At 39.7% G+C, this 24,145-nt stretch overlaps 2 protein-coding genes across 2 annotated transcripts; one reads left to right on the top strand and one right to left on the bottom strand.

The window, feature by feature from the left end:
• The first annotated feature begins 60 nt into the window (after window positions 1-60).
• vps52 (VPS52, GARP complex subunit) lies at window positions 61-14,160 on the top strand. The gene is made up of 20 exons (XM_002938686.5): window positions 61-144; window positions 1,830-1,902; window positions 2,253-2,305; window positions 4,530-4,605; window positions 4,742-4,809; window positions 5,288-5,463; window positions 5,565-5,715; window positions 6,063-6,163; window positions 6,343-6,475; window positions 6,606-6,663; window positions 7,583-7,716; window positions 8,365-8,520; window positions 9,225-9,343; window positions 9,939-10,062; window positions 11,270-11,365; window positions 11,876-11,983; window positions 12,241-12,306; window positions 12,393-12,504; window positions 12,591-12,709; window positions 12,791-14,160. Exons 1-20 carry the CDS (start codon window positions 127-129, stop codon window positions 12,935-12,937), a joined length of 2,088 nt encoding a protein of 695 aa, XP_002938732.3. The 5' UTR covers window positions 61-126; the 3' UTR covers window positions 12,938-14,160.
• ring1 (ring finger protein 1) lies at window positions 13,568-21,702 on the bottom strand. Its single transcript, NM_001097325.1, is given in 7 exon segments — window positions 13,568-15,939; window positions 18,680-18,857; window positions 19,070-19,369; window positions 19,478-19,693; window positions 20,163-20,323; window positions 20,516-20,605; window positions 21,611-21,702. Coding segments are annotated over 6 exon segments (1,035 nt in total). The 5' UTR covers window positions 20,594-20,605; window positions 21,611-21,702; the 3' UTR covers window positions 13,568-15,837.
• Between the last annotated feature and the right edge of the window lie 2,443 nt (window positions 21,703-24,145).

Below are 24,145 nucleotides of genomic sequence, written 5' to 3'. Positions count from 1 at the left end.
TCGCTTTACTTATAGCGAGCCCGCCTCATGGGCTTCCGTACCTTGCGTGTTGGTGGCTGCCTGGGAAATGTAGTTTTCGGCAGAGTACGGAAGCGTTCTGAGCTGTCGCTGGAAGGTTTGTTTTGGATGACTGAAATGGCTGAGGTGAGTAGGCTTACTGGGAGTTCCGGTAGGATTCCAGGTTTCTCTGTGACTGGCATTTCATTCATACCCCCTTCCTTTCGTGCTCGTTACATTAGGATGATTACGGGATATCTTACATATTTGTTTTCAGCGCTCATACCAGCTTGCTGCCAGCATCTGTCTAGGCACAGGTGTTGGATTTAGAAGGCTGCTGGGCATTAGTTAAGAAACCCTTATGTTGATTTAGATAACTGTGACAGATCCTAATGTTACAGTGTTCTACTGCTCCTTTTCTGTTCAGGGGACCAAATGAATAAGCTGATCTGTGAACACAGTTGTTAAATTGTGCAGCTGCAGTTGCCAGTAGCAAGAAAAAAGCTGGTCATCCTGCAGGAGACAGGTCAAAATGTATTGCTAATTGGATTCTGTTGACTGCACCTGTGCGTTTTACCGCCTATAGCCATTTGTCTTTGCAGCGCAATAATTATTTCTTATTATCTATTCATTCTGTATTTAAGTAATACTCTGATCATTGCTTCAGCTTTCAGATGTGCCTCCCACAGAGCCACTGCGGCCTGGTGCAGGGATGCGGAGCAAATTTCAGTGGCAAAACGCTCATGTATGCATTTATGTGGTGAAATCTGCTCCGTGTGCCTGCACCCGTGCTATATTCATTGCTTTTTACAGAATTATAAAATGAAAAACTCACTCATATAAAACAGAATATCTGTTGCCAAGACACATTTGATTGAATGATTGTTGAATAAATAGGTACATACTTTAACTGTATAACTATAATCATATCACACCCATGATTGCAAATCCATGACGGAGAACTGTGACCATTTTATGTTCCAAACGGTAGCTGCTTTTGCATCATGTTATCTTTATCTTTACTCCATAATTAACGCTGGTGTGTAATGTGAAACTGTGTTTTAGGGGAGGTGTAAAATTGATTTCTTGTATAATGCATGTATAATGTTCAATATACCTGCTTGTGTGATCTGACCAAGCTAGACTGTTTTTTTCTGTCCACAGGGGAGACTTATTTCTGTAACTTTTTTTTACCACACAACCCCCAACAAATAATCAGATTCATTTTCATTTGCTAAAAAATTGTTGATTTCACTTTCTCAGTTTACATTTTTATTCCTTGCTGTGGTACTTTGGGAATGCCAGAACTAATTGATGGCTATTCAGATCTATAATGCTTTTTAATTAACAAAAAGAAAGTTGAGACATCTTAAAGGGAAACGAAAGTCAAAGTCACTTGGGGGTGCCAAAATGTTAGGCACCCCCAAGTGACTTTAACCGCTTACCTCGTACCCCGGGCTGGTGCCCCTGTTAGGAGAAAACAGCACCAGCCCGGGGCACCTGGAGCGCAGCGCTTCCGTCTTCCTCGCTTCCTTTTCCTGAGTGCCAGCGGTGGGCGCATGCGCAGTAGAGTGAAAAGCCGACTTTAACATTTAAGTTCGGCTTTTCACTCTACTGCGCATGCGCGCACAGCGAATCAGCAGCAAGGAAGCGCCGGCAGCTACCCCGGGCTGGTGCTGTTCCTTCCTCACAGGGGCACCAGCCCGGGGTAAAAGGTAGGCGGTCAAAGTCACTTGGGGGTGCCTAACATTTTGGCACCCCCAAGTGACTTTGACTTTATTTTTCCTTTAAATATTCTTCATTGTGTTGTGTATGTATGTTTTTTTCTACAGATGGAGGACGTGACTTTAAACCTCAGGGATTTGGACCTGACTTCTGATGACCTGACTTTGGACACTGTTAGCAGTTAGTACCTGTTGCATATCTTCCTTTCACATAGTTGTTAAATGATTAGTTCACATTTAAATTAACTTATTAGTATGATATAGAGAAGAATGCAACTAATCCAAAAGAATACCAAACAAAAAAAGGTGCTATGAGTAGGCCATTCTATAACATATTAAAAAATTAAATGAAAGGTAAACTACCTCTTTCCCTTCCTTATTTCTTTATCCTCTTATACATACTGCAGCTATACTGTATCTTCTTATCAAACACCACAGCCTGTATAACTGCAGCAACATATGTACATACTGTAGAAACTATTTTTTTCATTGCAACTTTCTTTCTTGTACTTTACTTTTTCTCTCTTTCAGTTCATATTCAGGAGAATCTGGAAGATGCTCTTGTGCAGGAAGCTCTTAAAGCAGTGAGTACAATGTGCAAATAAAACTGCTTAATGGCAAGATATACTACATGCTTTATTAGTTTTTATTTAATTTCTGTATACAGGTATAGGACCCATATAAGGGGTATTTCTGTAATTTGGATCTCCATAACTTAAGTCTACTAAAAAGTCAATAAAAAATTAAATTAAACCCAATAGGATTGTTTGCATCCAATAAGGATTATTTATATCTTAATTGGGATCAGTTGCAAGGTACTGTTTTATTACTGTAGAGAAAAAGGAAATCCGTTTTTAACTTGTGAATTATTTGCTTAAAATGGAGTCTATGGGAGACTGGCTTTCCGTAATTCGGAACTTTCTGGATAATGGGTTTCTGGATAAGGGATCCCATACCTGTATATATTCTGTAATACATATGGGCATATGTTTTTTTGGGGTTATTTGTGGGAGCAGCCATTATATTTCTAGCAAGAGCACCCAGTTAGATTAGTTCCATTAATTCCAGTGAAACAGAGGACTTGTTAGGGAAAAAAAGAAAAATAGTTGCTTGGATGTACCAAGACATTTTCTTAAAACTCTTAAGATTTAATTTATTAAATAAATAAATATAACAGTGGAGCTGATTATTTGTGATTACCGTATATACTCGAGTATAAGCCGATCCGAATATAAGCCGAGGTACCTCATTTTACCTAAGAAAACTGGAAAAATATATTGACTCAAGTATAAGCCTAGGGTGGGAAATGCAGCCGCTACTGCTAAGCATTTGTGCAGTGTGCACTCACATCTTATGAACCCGTGTTGTGTGTGCTCCCAGTACATGAATCTAGCCGTCCCTGAATGAAGCAAATTGCAGTTACAGTGCCATGTAGTTTCTAAATACCAGTATTTTGATTTATTTGGTTATTAAGCTGCATCATATATTTGGCTAAAGTACAGATTTATATTAGGCTGTGCATATGGTCCTTTAGAGAGCTCAGATGTAGGACTCCTTAGCCTTAACAACTGACACCTTATTACTGGAAGGGAGCTGAACAGATCCCAATGTGTGTATAATGTTCAGGTGCACATGTTCTGATAACTTAGATCTGAACAGTGGAAGCTTCAAGTATGTCCTAAACTGGAAACTGTATTTTAAACTTAATTACTGCTCACTTTAAGTAGTAACATGAAAAATGTACTAAACATGCCCATAGTAATTATTACCCTAATGACACAGGAGTCAGGACACGTGTCTGAAAGGCATCTTTGCCCCGTGCCCAACAGTGCCCTAAAGTGTGGGTTTCAAGGGGTGCAGAACAATTCCTATAACGAAGTCAGTCGCCTACTGTTGTTTAACTAGAGCTCTCAAAATCCTCAAACAAGTCAGCTGTAGCTAATCGGCAGCAGGAAAGCAACACAACCTGCTGGCTCATGAAACACGTGTCCATAGACAATAATTTTGCGTTTTCAGCTTCTGCTGTCTGGGCACCTGCCCCAGGCACACACTAGCTATGAGGACTGTCTATGCGGGTATACAAACGCGTTCTGCACTTTATATCTTTATATATATATAAATTAAATATATATACACTGGGCATGACAGGAGCCCACCTCCCCTGTCTCATTGTAAGTGGAACAGTCTGGCCTTAATGCCTTACCGTAAGAAAGGTGTCAGCCAAGTAAATTGCACACCATCCCCCGAGAACCACCACAACCAGCGATATCGGAATCATTGCGGGACAGCAGAGCAGAGAAGCAGAGTCATTGCGAAAATTCATATTCTATTGCGGCGGAACAAATAGCTCCCGGTAGCCTCCTGTCCTCCTGCACGCCGAGGGTGCCTTGGCAGTACGATGCGCATCCACGGGGGGGGGGGGGGGGGGGGGGGGGTGAGCGCGCACGTGGGAGCTCAGAACGGACGTCCATGGGGGTGATGTATTATACTCGAGTATAAGCCGAGGGGGACTTTTTCAGCACATTTTTGGTGCTGAAAAACTCTGCTTATACTCGAGTATATACGGTACTTGGAAAACCTGTTTTTAGATAAGAGATTGCTTTTAAATCCAGCACCTCTCTGGCATGGGTACACACTTGTTTGTCTGTAGCATTTTCAGGATTTACATTTGATACACATGCAATATAGCAAACATATATAGGACACTTTGTTCTTTATTATATCTTCTAGTACAAAAGCTTGTTCTCTGTTTTGTGTCTGCGACCCATTTTGTTTGTCTCTCATATCATTTCTCTCCCTGCTCTTTAGGGTGTTGATCTCAGACAATATTCTAAGCAAGTGGAACTGGAGTTACAGCAGATTGAGCATGCTTCAATAACAGACTGTATCCTCTATTAATAGCATCTAACAGTCAATCTTTAAGGGAAGCCTCTAAATATTTGTTCTTCTTTTTCCCCTACCTACATAAATGGTCATTGTTTTTCCCCCTAAGCATATATATTTTCCTCAATATGTGGTAGATATACAGGAAAGTCAGAACATCGCCTCTCTCCACAACCAAATTATAGCTTGTGATGCTATACTGGAGGTAAGATCTATAATGCTGTCCCTTATTAGCCTATAATACACAAGAGCCATGAATATCCTATTAAATATATCCTTATAAACAGTGTTTAGTGATGTCATTTGTGTCACTTTACAGTAAATAATGTACACTATGTCGTAAAATATGAGGCTATTAGATTACTATTAAAAAAAAATGAGGCCCTTCGAGGTCACCTAGTCATTTTCTGACTTTTATAAAAGCACTCGACCTTCAGCCTCAAACTTTTACACAGTCAGGCAACTCCTTGACATTCTGATCATACAGTATATTATTCCCTGTGTAATGCTATATACCACATACTTTTGAGCATCATTGTCAATTTCAATCATCTTGGCAGCCGCCTATTTGGTATTTTTTCCACCTATATATATTTGTTCATGCTGTTTAAAACTCACTACATACCTTGTTATAAATAACATATGATTCACATTTTGTAATGCTGCTTTTTTGTTTTTTGTAGCGAATGGGCCATATGTTATGCAGTTTTCAGTCAGACCTTAGTTCGATCAGCTCAGAAATTCACACTCTGCAAGAACAGTCTCTCGCTATGAACATTAAACTAAAAAATAGACAAACAGTAAGGAGTGAGCTCAGCCAGCTAGTGGATGAACTGATTATACCCAGCACAATGATCAGGTAAAGTGCACAGACAATGGGCCCACTATCCCTTTCTGCATTCGCATCATCGCTTATTGTATGTCCTGTAATTACTGACAACATCATTCTATATCTTTCAGTGTGATCCTTGATGTCCCAGTGACAGACCAGCAGTTTGTGGAACAGTTGCATGAACTGAACAATAAGATAAACTATGTGAAGGAGCAATCATTCAGAGATACCCAGGCCTGCGCTGATGTGCAAGAGACTCTGCAGAAACTGAAGATAAAGGTGCTTGTGTGACTATCAGTAACACTGTTCACAAATTCAAGCAAATCAGGGTCATGTACAAAAATGTACTATAACATTTTCCTAGGTTATTTTTCCCAACGACCATGACATTTAATCAGTCCAGTGCCTGAATTCATAAGATTGCCAGTTACACTGAACCATCAGGTGCACCAGCAGAAAATGTTTCCATACACAATAATAAGGGATCTTTAATGTACCTTCCAAATTTGACCAAAGATAAAAATTTTAATACTAGGTGCATCCTTGTGTTCTCCCAATACTGCCTTGTTGATTGCAACTGCTCTATTCTGTTTTTTTTTGTTTTTTTTATATGCCCTACTTTTCAGGCTGTGACTAAAGTCCGTGAGTTCATCCTGCAGAAGATCTACTCCTTCCGTAAACCTATGACAAATTACCAAATCCCCCAAAATGCTTTGCTGAAATACAGGTCAGCACATTATACCTCATTTAATTTACCAAGAATACATTTTTTGGTTTCTCCAGCAACACTGTTTTGCTTAAAGGTCTGCTTGTGCCTCTGTAAAATAAACAAAGCTTTTTTTCTGCGCAAACTGCACTGTAACTCTCTGTATTAAAAGAAGTAAATATCCGCTCTTTGGTTAACAGGTTCTTTTATCAGTTCCTTCTGGGAAATGAGCGCTCAGTGGCACAGGAGATTCAGGATGAATATGTAGAGACGATGAGCAAGGTCTATCTATCATATTTCAAATCCTACACTAGCCGACTCATGAAATTACAGGTGAGGAAAAAAATTTCAAGTTAGAAAGCAACAGCTTATCTAACTTGATGTACAAGTCTTGTTATAGAAGTCTTGTTATAGAATCCTTTCTTGCATAATCATTTTGTTTTTAAATTTCATTGTATTTAAGTATGAAGAAGTGGCAGAGAAGGACGATCTAATGGGTATTGAAGACACAGCAAAGAAAGATATCCTTATGTACCACTTTGGTGCAGTTATTTTTGATTGTGGCTGTTAAGGTGGCCAGCTTTAGACTGTGATAGACACTAAAGCTAGCCATACACGCAATGATATAATCATAAGAAACATAGATTCATATGATTTTTAGACCATGTGTAGGCTCTGAATTATTGTCTCAATAATTTTCGTACCATGGCAATTATGGTTTAGTTGATCGGACAATTTCGAAAATTTTGGTCACATAACCATAAAATCTGACAATATCCTTGGGTGACCTTCAATGCATTTCTGGAATGTCACTTTCGTATGATTGTTGTCTGACAATTATTTTATGTTCAGAACATCCTCCGATTTGTTAATGTTAGGACTTTATCCTACAATTTCAATCTGAATGTTCATATTAAACGTTGCATTTGAAAGTTTGATCAATAGCCAAACGTTTGGCAGAGAAAGACTAAAATCTGAAAGTGTATGGCCACCTTAAGGTGTAAATGAGCTTATATATAGACTTTGAACATTGTTTCAAAGATTGAAGGGCTGGTTTGTGTTTGTATTCTTGGTTTGACTTCCTGTTCCAGAATGTTTCCAGGCACTTCACCTACTAAAAAGTGTTTTATGTTATGCAAATTACAGTATGTATGTATAACTTTATTTACAGTGTGTGTTTTGTGGGGTTAAGAACAAGGTAGTCTTAAGTATGATAAACAGGGTGGTCATACAATTTATTTTAAGATAAAATACTTACGAAAAGATACATGCAACAGCACAATTGGTTCTAGTGGATTTTTTTATAGTGTCCTTTATTTAAGGTGTGGCCACCCAGTAGATGGAAAACCTGAAGGGCCTATTGGTTAGCTTAGCCCTTGAATATGCATTTCATTTCTGATTATGTTTGCTAATGAAGTATTTTTTCCTTAATTTAAACACGCTTTTTCTCAAAGCCAGCTCTCCGCAGCAAGAACACTGTGTTTACAGTTGGTAACAGAGCTGCAATCATCAGTCCAACTGAACTAGAAGGACCTATTATTGTTCCACACACCGCTCAGAGGGGTGATATCCGGGTAAGAATGAGTGCTGGGAAAAAATATATGTCTATAGGAGGAGCGGAACACTAGGACCTCCCGTAGAAGAAAGGCTTGTGTGACAGCAACAAGTCAGGAAATAAATGTAACTTCCAAGGTATGAAGGCAGTATTAGAACAAAAGAACCTTTTGAAGGTGTTTAACAAAATATAAAATATTAGATGTTTTAGTTCAAGAGCAGATAGCATACACCGTGGAGCAACTAGATTCTACTCTGCCCCACAGCAAAATATGTTTAGCCATTTTTGTGTTTCCACAGAGACAAGAGAGTATGCATTGCTAGTGCAGACCTCACTGGTCCATCATTGCTTTTGGGCCTCCAAGCAGTAGCAAGTAGTTGTCGATATGGTACAAAATATGTACCATGTCACAAATGAGTAAATGCTATATAAAAACTTTACCCAACTGCTGCCATTAAATTGTCAACAACTGAGGCAACACATCCCTGTTGCTATGCAATATTACTGCTTTAAATTTGTTTCATTTCTTTATGTTTAATTCTACACTTCAGAATATACAAATTAGCAGGGTGGGTAGAGCAAACCTATATCCATCTGAAATATGCATTCTAGATTTGGGTATTGCTTTATTTAAAGATTCTGTTTCTTTCTCTCTTTAATCTCCCAGTATCCATTTGAGTCCTTATTTCGCAGCCAACACTATGCACTCCTTGATAACAGTTGTCGGGAATTCCTCTTCTTATCAGAGTTCTTTCTGGTAAATGGGGCAGCGGCTCAGGAGCTGTTTAACTCTGTAATGGGGCGAAGCCTTGCCATGTTCCTGGTGAGTGGCCACTGATCATCTTACAGATTTATTAGCTAGAATACAAAAGGAAATATGTGGTTTTAGCTGTGCTCCTGGTCAGAACCATTTCTATGCATCTGTATGTATGTATAATCAAAGAACAATGATCAGCTCAACACATGCTAATAGCTTGGCCTTTTATTGTGATGACTGATCACTTATGTACAATTACAGTGTAATTATACATAATTAACCTACATATAAACACAAAGCACAGGAAACATGTTTCTGATTCACCAAAATAGGAAGCAGCTGCTGTGTCCTATGGGAGGCTTCCAAAATCATGCCCAGAAGGATCAAAGTCATACAGGTTTTCCTGCCGCTTACGATCGTTCGGACACGAAAATTTTGTGACTTTCAGATCGCCAATACGATATTATCGTACCTAATACAATTTTTTCATAAGAATTTTCGTGACATTTGCGATCATCAGAAATTATCGTATCTAATCCGAATTTTACCCATTTTGGGATTCTAACTCATACTTTGATGAATCAGCCCCAAGAGTATGAGTTCTGTAATATGTGGGGCACACATTTCCTTTCCCTTTATTCTAATATTTTGAAAAAGCCCCCAGTAGTCAATATTGTCAACATTCAAAACAAAACAAAAACTATATGTAATATAAACAATGAACTTTATGTTCTGTTGCTTTTCACATCTTATATGTGTCTGTCCCCCAGAAACATATTGATTCCTATGTATCGGACTGCTATGACAGCATTGCTATCTTCCTCTGCATTCACATTGTACTGAGATTCAAAGGAATCGCTCAGAGAAGAGACATCCCTGCTGTGGACAAGTAAGAAATTAATATTTTAAAGCATACAGAACAGGGACAACATATGAACAGAAAGAAGCTGGGAAAGGCAGTCACACAGATAATACTGCCTCTGTTTGTTGTTCCTCAGTCAATGCTTAGCTTGTAAACACCACTGCTGGCTAGAGGGCCATGATGCAATCTACAACACCTCAATAGTTTAGCTCAGTCTACAGACTACTTGACTTTTTTTAGAGATCCATATCTGTGTCCCTTGCATGTGTACAGAGAAATTTTAATTACAACCAACTACCCTGGAGTTAGTAACTCGACTGGGTAAGGGGTGGGGGTGAGGCCTAGTGGTTCTCTGACATGCTGCTAGCATTTAATATATGTTTGCCTGTTGGACAGGCATTGGATAATCTAAATTCTATTGGATTGTAATTAAGTTATAGTCATGGTGGCACAATTATGCTAAGAGATTCTAGCTCTTCTATACATAGAGATTATGTTTATGCTGATGCTGGATTATATTTCTGTGTATGTTAAGAAGACAGTCTTGATACTTTTTAATAGTGTATATATGTGCTATAATAGGACACTATTTTTATATATTGTCTTCATTAATATTCTGCAGATACTGGGATGCCCTTCTGGACATGCTGTGGCCCAGGTTTCAGCTTATCCTAGAATTAAACATTCAAAGTATTCGAAACACAGATCCACAAAGGCTGGGCACTGTTGATACAAGGCCGCACTATGTAAGCAGTAAACATCTGCCTATCTCAGGAAAAGTCTTGATAAATTTACTGGGTGTAGTAACACAAATACATCATACTATGCAGAAGTTTAGGGGTTGTCAGAAAATATTAGCAGAAAGTGGTGTAAAATCTGTTGTAGAAGCTGATGCAATACTGGGCTGATTACTAATCATTTTAATGCAGAATGCTGTAGTTTATGTGCTGCCATGTAAAGTGGTTCTAATGTATTACTGATCAGCCTTGTATCATCAAATTTGTGTTTTGTATATAGATACTGTATATAGTGGGTTGGTCCCTAATCTCAGCCGTGGTTGCCTTGGGCTGCTACGGAAGCCCAAAACATAAAAAGCATTAAAAGGATTCTATCATGATTTTTTTGGAATACTTTTTATTTATAAATGACACTGTTTACATAGCAGATAATTCATTCTACCATTCAAATTTTATTCTTGAACCAACAAATGTATTTTTTTAGCTGTAATGTTGGTGTGTAGGCAGCCATCTCAGTGAATTGTGCCTGAGTCTGAGCTTTCAGAAAGAGCCAGCGCTACATAGAACTGCTTTAAGATAACTTATTGTTTCTCCTACTCCCATGTAACTGGAGGAGTCCCAAGCCGGACTTGGATTTCTTACTATTGAGTGCTATTCTGATATCTACTGGGAGCTGCTATATTGTTTCCTTCCCATTGTTCTGCTGATCGGCGGCTGGGAGGGAAGTGAGATCACTCCAACTTGCAGCTAAGCAGTAAAGTGTGACTGAAGTTTATCAGAACACAGGTCATATGGCTGTGGCACCCTGGGAAATGAAGAATATGGCTAGCCCCATCTGAAATTTCAAAATAAAATATAAAAAAATGTATTTGCGTTTTTGAAAAACATGGATTTTAAAGTTCCACTCACGACCCAGATGAAAAAATTTACAGTCTGTGTCAATCTTACCCTTTACTGCCAGCTTGTAAACGTTATAATCTGTAGTAGTGAGTTAAAGAGCAAGTGGGAAGGTCAGTTTCACAGTCCATTAGAGGGTTGTCCATGTACTTGGTCACTTGCAAGCTTGACCTCTAAACCACTTTATACTGCACAGCTCACAGATAAACCCGCTGGTGCCACATTTTAGGTACAAAACCTAATTAATTACAGAGAATTATACAACATTACATATGTGTCTAAAAAATAAGCTATGAAAATTGTTTTTTTTTCCTTTTAGATAACCCGTCGTTATGCAGAGTTTTCCTCAGCCATCGTTAGCATAAACCAGACATTTCCAAATGAGAAGACAAATGCCCTGCTTGGACAGTTACAGGTACTAACCTTATATGAAGAGAATTTGGAGAAGGATTATAAAGTGTGATGTGGGATTCAGCCATCCTACACTTTTTTAAGATATAAAGTAAAACCCAGTAGGATTGTTTTACCTCTTATAAGGATTAATTATATCTTAGCTAGGATCAAGTACAAGGTACTGTTTTATTATTACTAAGAAAAAGGAAATCGTTTTTTAAAATGTTAAGTATTTTAGTAAAAAGGTCTACTGTAACTCAGAGCTTTCTGGATAACGGGTTTCCTCATAACAAATCCTATATCTGTACTAGTTATATTTTGGGTTATGTGAAAACGTCATATTTTTTGTACTCTATGAATAGGTAACATCAGTTAACTAAGAAGCTTCTTATGGGCAGTGACAAAGCTCCAGATTTTGAGTATGTGGGGGATATAGTGCTCTAAATGTGACTTGCTAGAGAAATATTAGATTCTACATGAAAAAGCCCTGGAGGTTGCCTATTGGTAGTTTTTCTTTTTGACTTTCTTTTAGGTAGAAGTGGAGAATTTTGTCCTTAGAATGGCAGCAGAGTTCTCATCAAGAAAAGAACAGCTAATTTTCTTAATAAACAACTATGATATGATGCTCAGTGTCCTTATGGTGAGTCCCACTAGTTTGCAACACATTAGATGTTTGTGGCATTTCACATAAGACAAGGTTTAACACTAGCAATGTGTTCATTTCCTATGAAATCTGACTCATCCAATTCAAGTTGGTTTCACATGTAATAAATTAATAACTATACACAGTGAACCTCACACTAGTCTGTAATGTCTATTGGGAGATATTAATCCGACATACAAACAAGCAGAGCTATAGTTCAGATCATTTACAGTTTTTTTCACTGCCATCTCTAGGAACGAGCATCTTCTGACAGCAAAGAAGTGGAAAGTTTTCAACAGCTGCTGACTGCTCGAACACAGGTTTGTAGCCCCTTTGTGTTTGTATTATTACCTTCTACACCATGTATTTCATATTGATTTTGTCCTTGTACTGTTTAAAATGCCAGGAGTTTATTGAAGAGATACTCGCTCCATCATTTGGAGGAATGATTGCATTTGTCAAGGAGTCAGAATCTCTAATTGAGAAGGGACAGCAGGAACGACTCAGAAGTGAAGAGGGTACAGGATGTTTGTATTTTAACAAGTCTTACTATTTGTTTTTATTGTCACTCACTGCATAAAGTAACGGTCTGAATTTCTTGTAGCACGTGTTGCTCAGCTTGTACGGGGGTTCTCATCAACATGGAAACAAGCAGTGGAGAATCTGAGTCAGGATGTTATGAGGTCATTTACCAACTTTAAGAATGGAACTAGCATTATACAAGTAAGGGAATTAGGAAGGGCTATTTAAGAGAGACCTTTATTTGGGTTCTTCCTTTTATTCTAACTCTCTCCATTTTTACAGGGTGCATTAACACAGCTGATCCAGTATTATCACCGCTTCCATAAGATACTCTCCCAGCCGCCACTCAGGAATCTGCCTGTATGCTCAGAATTAATAAACCTGCATCACCTAATGGTTGAGCTCAAAAAACATAAGCCTAATTTCTGAACCCAAGAAGGTAGAAGTAGGAAGTATCATAAAACTGATTCTGTTACCTGTGTATATAACACTAATCTGAGATGCATCAAGTGATGTAAATTTCTTAACAATGAAAGAGCAAGTGCTTTTGCCTTGCTAAGTCAGTAAGATACCTGTACCAACAGGTAAACAGGTAGCTCCACCAAATGTTTGAGTTTAAATATATTTAATGGCATTCTCTTCCTATGCTTAACTATTGCTTGTAAAATCATGCCAGAACTAAATGTATGGGTAAAATAAAGTTTACTACTGGTAACAAATCTTGGATAAATATGTATAGTTTTATGTAGTCTCACAGCATGAAGAAAATGTATAATTTCCTGTGCAGTCATTTGAATGTTATTGCAGCTTATCCATTCCCCGGGGACAGTGAGGTGCTAATGAGCAATAGCTGAAACAGGCCTGTGCAGATTGAGAACACTAGCTTAGCTAGTAGAAAGTACAGGGGTAATACATTCTAAATGCATAGGGGTTTTAATGTAAAATGCCACAACTTAAAGGAAGATGCAGTTGCAAGTCCTTTGTGGACACGATAACACATTCGTTGTAAAGGAGTTATGTTCTTTACTAGAAGCAATAACAGACAAGGGTTCCAAAGTGCTATGGCTACATTTTTATACCTGTATATATATATCTACACACATCTTTGTTTTAAATTATCCACACAGTTTAAGCAAAAATAGATACAAACCAGTATTAAAAGCCACATTTACTAAAATGTTACAAAAGAAAACGTTGCTCTGTGTCAAGAGCAATTAACATACAATACAAAGATTTAGAGTTCCCTCCATCGCTTTCTATTAACATTTAAGTGCAAGTAAGGCTTAAGAGAAACATCTGAGACCCAATTATGTAGCTTATGTTTGAGATAGTTCCAATAAGCCTATAAAGACACCAGAGCACTCTCTCTGCCAGTCAATATGTATGTCACAAGAAAGTCTTGCAGGCTCTTTAAACACAGTATCTAAACGAAGGCTGTTTTACTACACTGGAATGTTACATGCATGTTATCCAATCCCCACTCTAATAATATATCTTTTAAAAGAGTAAGGAAGAGATCTAAAGTACTAGCCCTCCAACAGCTACCTGTATGGATGTCCATACTGAATGTCATTCTTTTAAAAGAGATTAAAGGACATGTCAACCCCAAAAATAATTTTTTGCTTAATTAAAGAAAACTTAATTCTTAGCAACTTTGCAATATACACGCATTACATATTTGCAATGGGTTTCTAGTTATTTGTATGTATATATATATTTGCTATTAAAAGAACTGTCTGCCTGTCCTTTCTATTATCTGCTCTGGTCGCTCTGGCATTTGAAACAATGTAACAAAACACCAGCAGATTTTACAGACCTGACTTGCTGGAGGAGCCCGGCACTTGCAACATTGTTTAAAAAGTAACAACCAGGAGTTCAGCAAATGCTGCTTTCTATAGAAATTACATTTACTAATAACTTTTAATAAGTTGATATTAAAAAGTTGCTTGGAATTATGTTTTCTTTTATTAGGCAAAAAAATTATTTTTTTAGTAGGAATACCCCTTGTTAAACATGGATGCAATGAATAGGGCTTAAGTTTAACATACTTTTTCTCTATTGTTTTTAATATGGTTTTTGCCCCCTGTTCTATACAGGATAACTGAAACTACTTGTTTGGTCCTTGTAAGGTAGCAGATTACCAGTGTAACAGTACCTTCCTTGCCCCTTTTGACTGTTTTGCCAGCAGGAGTCCATTATACAGAGGATTGTTTGTGTGCTAGTAATTTAATTAAATCCCTAGAAGAACCAACCATGGAGCAGCTTCAGTTTTTCTGTTTGTCCTGATTAGATGAAGAATAATAACAGAAACCATACATTTATTTTTGTGAATAAAACAATAGGCAAACAGTGCTGATCTTTGAAATCATATCAAACAAGGGGATATTGGCCGTTTAACTGAGTGGGGAAGGAAAAGGTTTGAGTAACATTTAATAAACACCCAGCAAGGATCATGGCCTATACCCATCTTTCATTTGCAAATATGAAAGTGATATTGCTACTTCACAGAGGAATATTACAGTACTCCCAGACAGTATAATTACATTGACAAAAAAAAAAAAAAAATTTTTTGGCAGAATGTTTAAATATACGGTGTCTATATTTATATTGTGGGGTGCCATGTGGGAAAACCAATGAAAACATATATTATAAATGACAGGGTACAAATAAAATTTGGTGAAATCTGGGTAGAGTTGCATGAAGAGCTTGGTATATTAGACTTATCACTGCAAAGCTGGCAGTTAAGAGGATTAAGAGTGGCAGCTCCAGCCTTAATTCTTTCTTGGATCTGTGCTCCTTGCTGCTTTTGCAGACATCCGGGTGGTATCCTTTTATAGGCATTCTGACGGGTTCTTTTGTTTCTTTAGGATGAACCATACATGCAGTTCCTTTCAGTGTGCTTAGAGAATGTCAGTATATTTCGGCCCCTCTCCAGTTTTGTTTATGAGTACCATTCAGATGTGGGGCTATGCAATGAAAGGGCACTGCTGCCTGGTGCTCGTCAGTGTTTTGGTCATTAGTACCTGCTTAATCCACCAGTTTGGTTCTCAAGATATCAGACAGGGCTTATAATCCATTGAATAATAAGGTGTTGGCTTAGGGATACAAGTTAAATACAACTTTCCATCTTTTAGGGTACTCTGGTATACCTTTAGTTGAAACGGAAGCCACAGCTGCTAAACGCTCTATTAGGATTAGAGGAAAATAAAGCAGCCTCACGCGCCTCCATAACAGGTGGATTCCCTGTGGAATGCTTGGCACAAGCATATAATGCAGAAGTCATTATACAGGCGGCAGCATCTTTAATGTGAGTCATTTCATCCATGAGACTATTTCTGCTCTTTGGTTGGAGCATAATAAAGCTCCAGCGGTTTGCTTACCTTCCAATACTTTTCATTTACCAGCTCAAGTGTTAAGGAGCCATTCAGGGTCTGATAAAAACAAACAAACAAATGATGAGATACACATTAATGTATGCATAATTATCCACGTATTTTCGAAGTTTGTTTTTAAAAACTTAATGCAAGTAGTTAATAACAGCTGTCAGGAAGCATGAATTTATTCGGGAGAACTAGCTGAACCCATAGATGTTGTGGAATTCTGCCAACAAACACAGCAATTAGGGCAGTTTGGCAGCTCTTTAGGCCACCTAGCCCATAACTGATCTGTGTCCGAGTCCATCGCTTTACGCTGCACTCCAAATAAAGCAAAATGGTTGACTTTTAAACAAAATGAAACAATTACAGTTCTCATTTGTTCCTTCTGAAAACAAAAGTAAAATGTGAGCCAAGCTAATTACCTCAAAATGAAGCAGTAAATATAGATCTAGGATATAAAAGTTAAAGGAGAAGGCTAAGTCACTTGGGGGTGCCAAAATGCCTTTTATCCGGGCTGGTGCGGTTCTCCTAACAGGAGCACCAGTCTGGGGTAAAAGGTAAGCGCTTAAAGTCACTTGGGGGTGCCAACATTTTAAAGAAGCCTTTCCTTCTTTAAAGGGGGAAAAGGAAACAATTTGAAACAAGTGCTGTGAAGCAGCAATCAAGCTGTTAAATTATAAATGTGGTAAACAAAATCATCCCCACCTTACATACTGACGTTTGTATGTATGTATGTATGTATGTATGTATTATACAGCACCACAGGGCACAATCACAAATGGGAATATATACTCGAGTATAAGCCTAGTTTTTCAGCACCCAAAATGTGCTGAAAAAGTCACCCTAAGCTTATACTCGAGTCGGGTGCAATGGGTCCCTACAGACTAGCACCCTCTGTCCTTTGTGTCCAAATTAGGCCACCTGCAACCAGACCCTCCAGTGTCTGGCCTGCTCCCAAATTCATCTTCATCTACTGTCCCATTCCGCACTAGACATTGCACTTTATATTCTATATAAACCATAGTTTTGAAAGATTTTAACTCTTTGTGTTTTAGCTTGGTTGCTGATTGAGCTAAGGGGGGTAGTACTCTTAAGGTATCATTGTTGACACCATATTGTTTTTGTTGACCTTCTTCTCCACTTACAGAGCTAGTTTACTGGTTTTTCTTTGAAATAAATATTTAAAGGCATATGCCCCACTGATGCCTCATTTAATGTAATTTTATTGGTATTTATTTTGATTGAAACTTAGCAGTAGCTGCTGCAGTTCCCACCCTAGGCTTATACTCGAGTCAATAAGTTTTTCCAGTTTTCTTAGGTAAAATTAGGTACCTCGGCTTATATTCGAGTATATACGGTATATAGTAAATACCACTGTGCAAAGTTTGGGAACCCTGGTTTTAATAGTGTCTGAATGGCAGCAATTTAAAATTTCCCCATTGAAAGTCAGCGAGTGACATCTGATTGGCGGTCGGTGGCTCCGCTCCTTTTCCTAACCTGGAACTGCAGTTACCCAGTGACTAACTCTGCAAAGTTTAGGGACACCAAGATTAATAGTTAAAGAACGGCAGCAGTTTCAATTTAAACCAATAAAAGTCAATAGGTAAATTGTGATTGGTGGGTGTGCCCGCTTTTTCTAACCGAAGTCACCCAGTGACAAACAGTGGGCACCCTGGCATAAATAGTGAGAGAATAACAGCATTTTAAATTTAAACCAATAAAATTCAATGGATTAAATCTGATTGGCTGTTAGTGGCCCAACCCACTTATCCTATTTTTGAACTGCAGTCCCCCAGGGACCAACTGTGAAAAGTTTGGGGACCCTGACATTAAACATGTGAGAATGGCAGCAGTTAAAATTTCCCCACTGAAAACAATTAAAGAAATGTGATTGGAATTTGGCGGCCCCGCCCATATTTTCTAACGTAGTCACCCAGTGGCTGACTGTGCAAAGTTTGGGAACTTTGGCATCAAACCAAAAAAAGTCAATAGGTGAAATCTGATTAGCAGTTGGTGGCTCTGCCCACTTTTCAAAACTAAAACTGCAGTCCCCTAATGACTGACTGAAAAGTTTGGGGACCCTGGTGTTAATACTGTGAGAATGGCAGCAGGTTGACTTTCCCCATTAAAAGTCAATAGGTTAAGTCTGATTGGCACTTTTTCTAACCTTGAACTGCAGTTACCTGGTTCCTAACCCTACAAAGTTTGGGGACCATGTTGTTATTACTGTGAGAATGGCAGTAGGTTAAATTTCCGCCAAGTCAATAGGCTGTTCACAGCTCCACCCACTTTTGGGCATCCAACAATCATTATATTTCCATTCAGGCTGACCTCATGACTATGGGGTTCAAGTTTTCTTTTTCCTTAAAGAAACAATGCAAAACTGAACAATCCTGATTTGCCTCTTACTCATTTCAGCTTGGGTAAATCTTGTAATAATGCGTTAGAATTTCAGACACGGATAAGAGAATCTGAAAACAAGTTTCTTCTGGCCTTTGTTTCTAACATACAGTAAAGTTCAATACAACAGGTGGGTAAAGCACCAGTAGTGCCCTGGGCAGTGCAGTACGGACCCACTCCAGTTCCATCACCAACCCAAGCAAACTCCATCCCCCCCCCCTCCTTCCCATTTGGGAACTTTGGGCCCTTGGTAACCAGATAAAATGTATGATAAGAAAATCCAAAATATATTTACCAACCACATAAAAAATACAAATGTTTATAATACTCAACATGTCAGTAAGTGGGGCCTTTTATTTTCTTATACACGAATGCATATTATATATATACTCACAGTATACTGTCCACCTGCAGCCCCTGTAGAGATGTAGATGGTGTATTGCTTCTCGCTAACCTCTCCCAGTGTTACACCTTCTGCTCCCCCACGAAGAGCCTCCTCCTCCAGAGCAATGCGCAAAGCTAAATATTTTGATAGGTGATCAACTGTAGCATTTGCAGTGGTCTTTACATACCTGAGAAATATTAAGGTTGTATGAATCGGAGGGCTTTAAATCAAACTCCTGCAAGATACATAACATTAGAGGATTTATTAATCCCTTTACTTGTTATGCAGTTGGTGTCCTCATCATGCTTTTCTGGAAATTATTACCCAGCATCGTCCCAGCTTTTAGCATACTGACAATGTTTTTTTTTTTTTAACTCATTTGTTTAGAAGCATTCTTACCTAGTCTGACTATAACCATCTTTTTCCACTAGTAGGGGGTGTGCCCTGAAAACCAGTTCAATCTCACTACCAGTCTCTCCTCCACCTGGAGGATCAGGGCTCCTTACTCCACCTTCATGTGAAAGATCGGGTTCTGCTCCGGAATCTTCAGAGGCTCGAGATCGTTTACGACTAGGCCCTGCTTCCTGATTGCTGTGCACTGACGGGTTGCTGACATGTGAGCGGCTGTCGCAGTTGTCTTCCCCACCACTAAAAGTAGTGTTGTCGGATTCATGCTGGTGTTTGCGAACTCGCTGTGCTCTGGTAATAGGAAATGTAAAAAAAGAATAATCAAGATATTCTGCAGATGTATAATCAATGCCATTTCCTTAGCCCAGGCAAGCAATTTGTCAGCTCCCACTTAACTACCTGTGCATAGCTTGCATTTTAAGCCCTTCTTCAATGCTGCTGCTTAGTGCTTGCTGGTTATGTAGACGGCTTAACTTTGCCAGGACACGATCTTGATGTGCCTCATACTCATCCCTACTTGGGTAAATCTTGGAAATCAGTGCATCAAAATTTGGGTCAGGGCGAAGAGAACGTTTCGAGACCAGCTTCTTCCGGCATGTAGGACATTCTTTGTTCCTAAAAGGACAGAAGCAAAATTCTAATATTAGCCAACAATTAAGAAAGAGTATGCAATTAACAAAGGCACACTAATATTGTAACAACTTACTAGGGTCAAACTGGGTTGCCGGGGCACAGATAAAAAACACATTGGGCCCCCGGCGGCCCAGACCTGATCCCTGCAGTGCACTCCACTAATCCTCAGTTTTCTCTCCGCCGACGCGCTGCAGGTAAGCTTCATTTATTCATGCTCTGGGGAAGCGGTCGGACAGGTGGGGGGCCCTGCAGGGAAGTGTGTGAAGGCGCAACAGGAGCCAATTGGGGGGTGCAGAGGCCCCTGTGGCCTGGTGGGCCCTAAACCCCCCATTCCGACCCTGCACCTTACTATAGCAAGGATATTATCTTACATAGTTTACAAGTTTTGATGTAGCCAATGTGCCCCTTTGGCAGAAAACCCAATCTTTACAATTTCTAGACAAACACTGACCCACTTCGTAGAGCTGTAACAATGCAGTCTGAGCAAAATCTGTGGAGACATTCCTTGGTGGTCATTGTGTTCTTCAACATATCCAGGCAAATAGGACACATGAGCTCACTGTGAAGACTGCGTGGAGACACTGCAATCTCAGTTCCATCCATAATAGCCTCCTAAAAAGAAATCCATATTGGTAAGAATATTGTAGTTAAAAGCTTGTCACATGGTTACAAGAACTAAGGCATTAGCCACAACGAGGAGATAACAGGGCTTTGTATTAATAAAGTGACATTAATAAAAAAAGAACAACATTCTATAGAAAAGGTATAAACAAACACTTTAAAATATTTCCACAACCTTAATACCTGTGGGGTGCGATGCAGCTCATACAGACTCAACTCCCAGGTCTTACTAGAACACTGTGCACTCACTGGAGCCGCCATTGTCTTTAAACTCTAAGGAAAATAAAGACATCCTGAAAAAACTTGCTGTTTTTCTGCAGGTACTGTACAGCAACAAAAACACTAAAAAAACTTCAAAGGGGTTCTACACCCAAGATCTGCATTTTGTACTGAAAAATAAATTGTTGGATTAAGCAACTTCTCATTATACATGCATCCCATATTAACGTTATTTGTAAAAGTAATTGCTATTTAATGAAGTCTTTCTTTGCACTCCTGTGTCTGACTCCTGAAATAACGTTGCAAGCAGTTAACAAAAGCGAATTAGCAGATCTGAAAGATACCCGACTCCTGTTACAAGTCGGAACCTGAGAACAGAAAGCATTTTTTTCTAATGAAAAAGTTGTATACCTGTCATTCTGTATATCTGTACACTGTAATTTTAAAACATTAAAACAGTCAGCTAAATATAATGCAAAGGGTGGAGCTATTGGACTACAGTATGGCTGGCATTGCAACATCTGAAACTAGTTCAGGTTAAGAAACAAAATGCAGTGAGAGGCAGTTGTTGATACTTCGGCTGTTATCTACAGCCACTACATCCATAGCTATACTGGGACTTGTAGGGCTGCCACAGAGACTACTATAACAGTATAACAGCCAGCAGTGTTTCTATAGAATCGGTTCAGTGACTGGGCATAGCAATGCAAATCACACCACTATATCTCTATGTAACAGCAGACCCAGTGTGTTTATATTTTTGAAAACCCAACTTTCTTAACGTTTACGAAGCGACATCCCTAAGCATCTCCTCTTTTTCTCCCCACACAAACTATATGCCAGGCAACGTCGTCCCGGTCCGGTGGGTTTTGGGTCTTAATGGGGTCCCAGTGCGCCGCACTTACTTGTATTACCGGGCCCCCCGCTGTCACTGAGATGCAGACTTCGGGGGAGATAGCAGTTGCTGGAGTGCGCATGTTCTTTCCCCTACACAGCTTTCATATTGACCACAAGTCCCACTCTGGCTAACACAGACCCCAGTCCCGGGTTGCTACTTACTGCTCTCACAAAACTGTAAACTGAAGGTTCTTAGCCTCCTATCCTACAGAAAATCCGGACACGGCAAGTCTCATCGCGCGAGAGCGGCGTCACGACTACACGTAAGCGCAGTGACGCATCACGTAGCCGCCTAGTGGGAGGGGCAAGTAGGCGTCTCTTTGCGTTCCACGGTCTAAAGCTGCTTATAATTCTGTTAGAAAACAAAAAAAGGAAAATAAAATACTTGTCCTTTGTGTTGCTTTCTTTTCATGCCTTGCACCATCTCAACTTCCAATTGCTGCAGAAGTCATTTATATTTTCTGCTCAGAGTTTAGACTTGTGCCGGGGAACTAAAATATATATATTTATCCTGTTTGCAAACTGTACCTGTTTCCGTCAGAGCCTTTTCATTCAATCTGGCCAAAAAAGAGAGGCGTTTTGTGTAATTTGTGCAAAGTGAACTTTTGTTACAGGCATATTGAATACTAGGATGACATACCTCCCAACATTTGAAAAATTAAAAGAGGGACAACAAAAAAAAAAAACCCAACCCTTTTTGACCACGCCCACTTTGTGGTCACGCCCCAATTGCCACACCCCATTTTTAAAATTCATTTTTAAAATAGTTAAAATAGTGCCCCTGCTGGCCCAATAGACAGCACTCCCATAGACAGTGCCCCCCATACACAGTGCCCCATTTGCCCCCATAGACAGTACCCCCTATAGACAGTGCCCCCAATTGACCCCATAGACCATGCCCTCAATTGCCCCACAGACAGTAGCCCCCATACACAGTGCCCCCATAGAAAGTACCCGCCATACACAATGCCCCATAGAAAGTGCCCCCATACACAGTGCCCCTATACACAGTACCCCCCATACACAGTAGCCCTCCTTACACAGTGCCCCCCATACACAGTTCCCCCATACACAATGCCCCCCCATACACAGTAGCCCTCCTTACACAGTGCCCCCCATACACAGTAGCCCTCCTTACACAGTGTCCCCCCATACACAGAGCCCCCCATACACAGTGTCCCCCCATACAGAGCCCCCCATACACAGTGCCCCCCATACACAGTAGCCCCCCAATTGCCCCCATAGAGAGTACCTCCAATAGAAAATTCCCACCATACATAGCGCCCCCCATAGACTTCTTGTGGCTCCTGCTCCTTATTCGGCTCCTCGTACGGCGGCGACAGGACCTTTTATAAGGTTGCGCCCGTGCGTACGTGTGACGTCACACGTACCCACGGGCGCAACCTTATAAAAGGTCCTGTTGTCGCCGTACGAGGAGCCGAATAAGGAGTCGGAGTGGCTCGGCTGCCAGCGCGTCCCGCTGGCCTGGATAGTTTAATGAATGTTCTGCATTTTCGTAATGCGGGACATTCATTGAACAATCCAGGACAGCGGGACGCGCTGTAAAAACCGGGACTGTCCCGCGAAAAGCGGGACAGTTGGGGGGTATGCGATGATTAGGATCTCACCAGGATTTGCTTTTGAAGACCTTAATATAAAACCCATTATGCTTATATAAAATTTTATGCCTATCCATATCCTATGCTACCTGTGCCATACACACAGGTAGGTGTGAACAGGTAAACAATGTAGGTGCTTACAGTCTGAGCCTGAGGTGTGAACCATGTAGGGGGTGAACAATGCAGAAACTAAAAGGTGTGAACAACACAGGGGATTACATGTTTAAACAATACAGGGGAATTACAGCCTGAATCTGAGGTGTGAGCAATGCAGGGGGGGCCAGTTCATCTCAATACTGATACCATTTAAAGCTTACACTAAGGTAAGTCAAGAAAGCAGCCAGACAGGTGGGGGGCCGCCAGTTGGACAGCATGGCCCTAGGGGGATTGTTGACAGATGTTGCATGCTCCTAGTTATGCTCTGTCCAGAATTATGCATTTAGAGTATTCAAACACTTGAATCAATCAATGTATGCTTGATACTTATCCAAGCTTATTGTCAGTCTAGTGCTTTTGCATGAAGTTTCATTTTGCTTTTCAGGAGCCAGTCTGTGTTTCTTCTGCTTATTTTTAGAGTTAGAGACCAGGCTTCTTTCCATGGGAGACTTAGTACTGCAGAGCTTGAGAAAACCTCAACCAGTCTAAAAGATCCAGCACATCTATTTTGCATGTTTAGCAAAAAGCAGGTAGGTCATCCAGAGAGTAAATAGGTTTTACCATCCTTGTTGACTCGAATGCTGAAACTAAAACTCCTTTTAAACGCCATGCCTTTAGCTTGTAACAATCTCAGTATGGTGAGATGTGAAATTGCTGTAATTTAAGGCTTCTACAGTATTTTCTACCAGATCATTTCTAGACTTCCATATGAGAGCTCTAGCATGAAGTGATGTGATTTCAGATTAAATGCTGGCAACTTCCTCTTTTTATGTAGTTTTAAAAGAGATATGTCAGCACAGTTATACTTGGTAGGTAAAGAATTAAGGTAGGATAAAGGTACACCTTCAGAACTCACAGATTTATTGTTTGTTGAGCTCCAGATTGTTTGGACCAAAAAAAGTCCTTTAGAGGAGTTGTAATT

The sequence above is a fragment of the Xenopus tropicalis genome, chromosome 8 (genome assembly GCF_000004195.4).
Source record: "Xenopus tropicalis strain Nigerian chromosome 8, UCB_Xtro_10.0, whole genome shotgun sequence".
Lineage (NCBI taxonomy): Eukaryota > Metazoa > Chordata > Amphibia > Anura > Pipidae > Xenopus > Xenopus tropicalis.
The sequence above is the reverse complement of the archived record's forward strand: the minus strand, read 5'-3'. Positions and strand labels throughout refer to the sequence as shown.

Excerpts from the sequence above, each read along its gene's own strand:
- vps52 (XM_002938686.5), top strand. Across the intron at positions 1,903-2,252 it reads GACTTTGGACACTGTTAGCA|TTCATATTCAGGAGAATCTG; the intron begins GTTAGTACCTGT and ends TCTCTCTTTCAG. Across the intron at positions 12,710-12,790 it reads ATGGAACTAGCATTATACAA|GGTGCATTAACACAGCTGAT; the intron begins GTAAGGGAATTA and ends CCATTTTTACAG.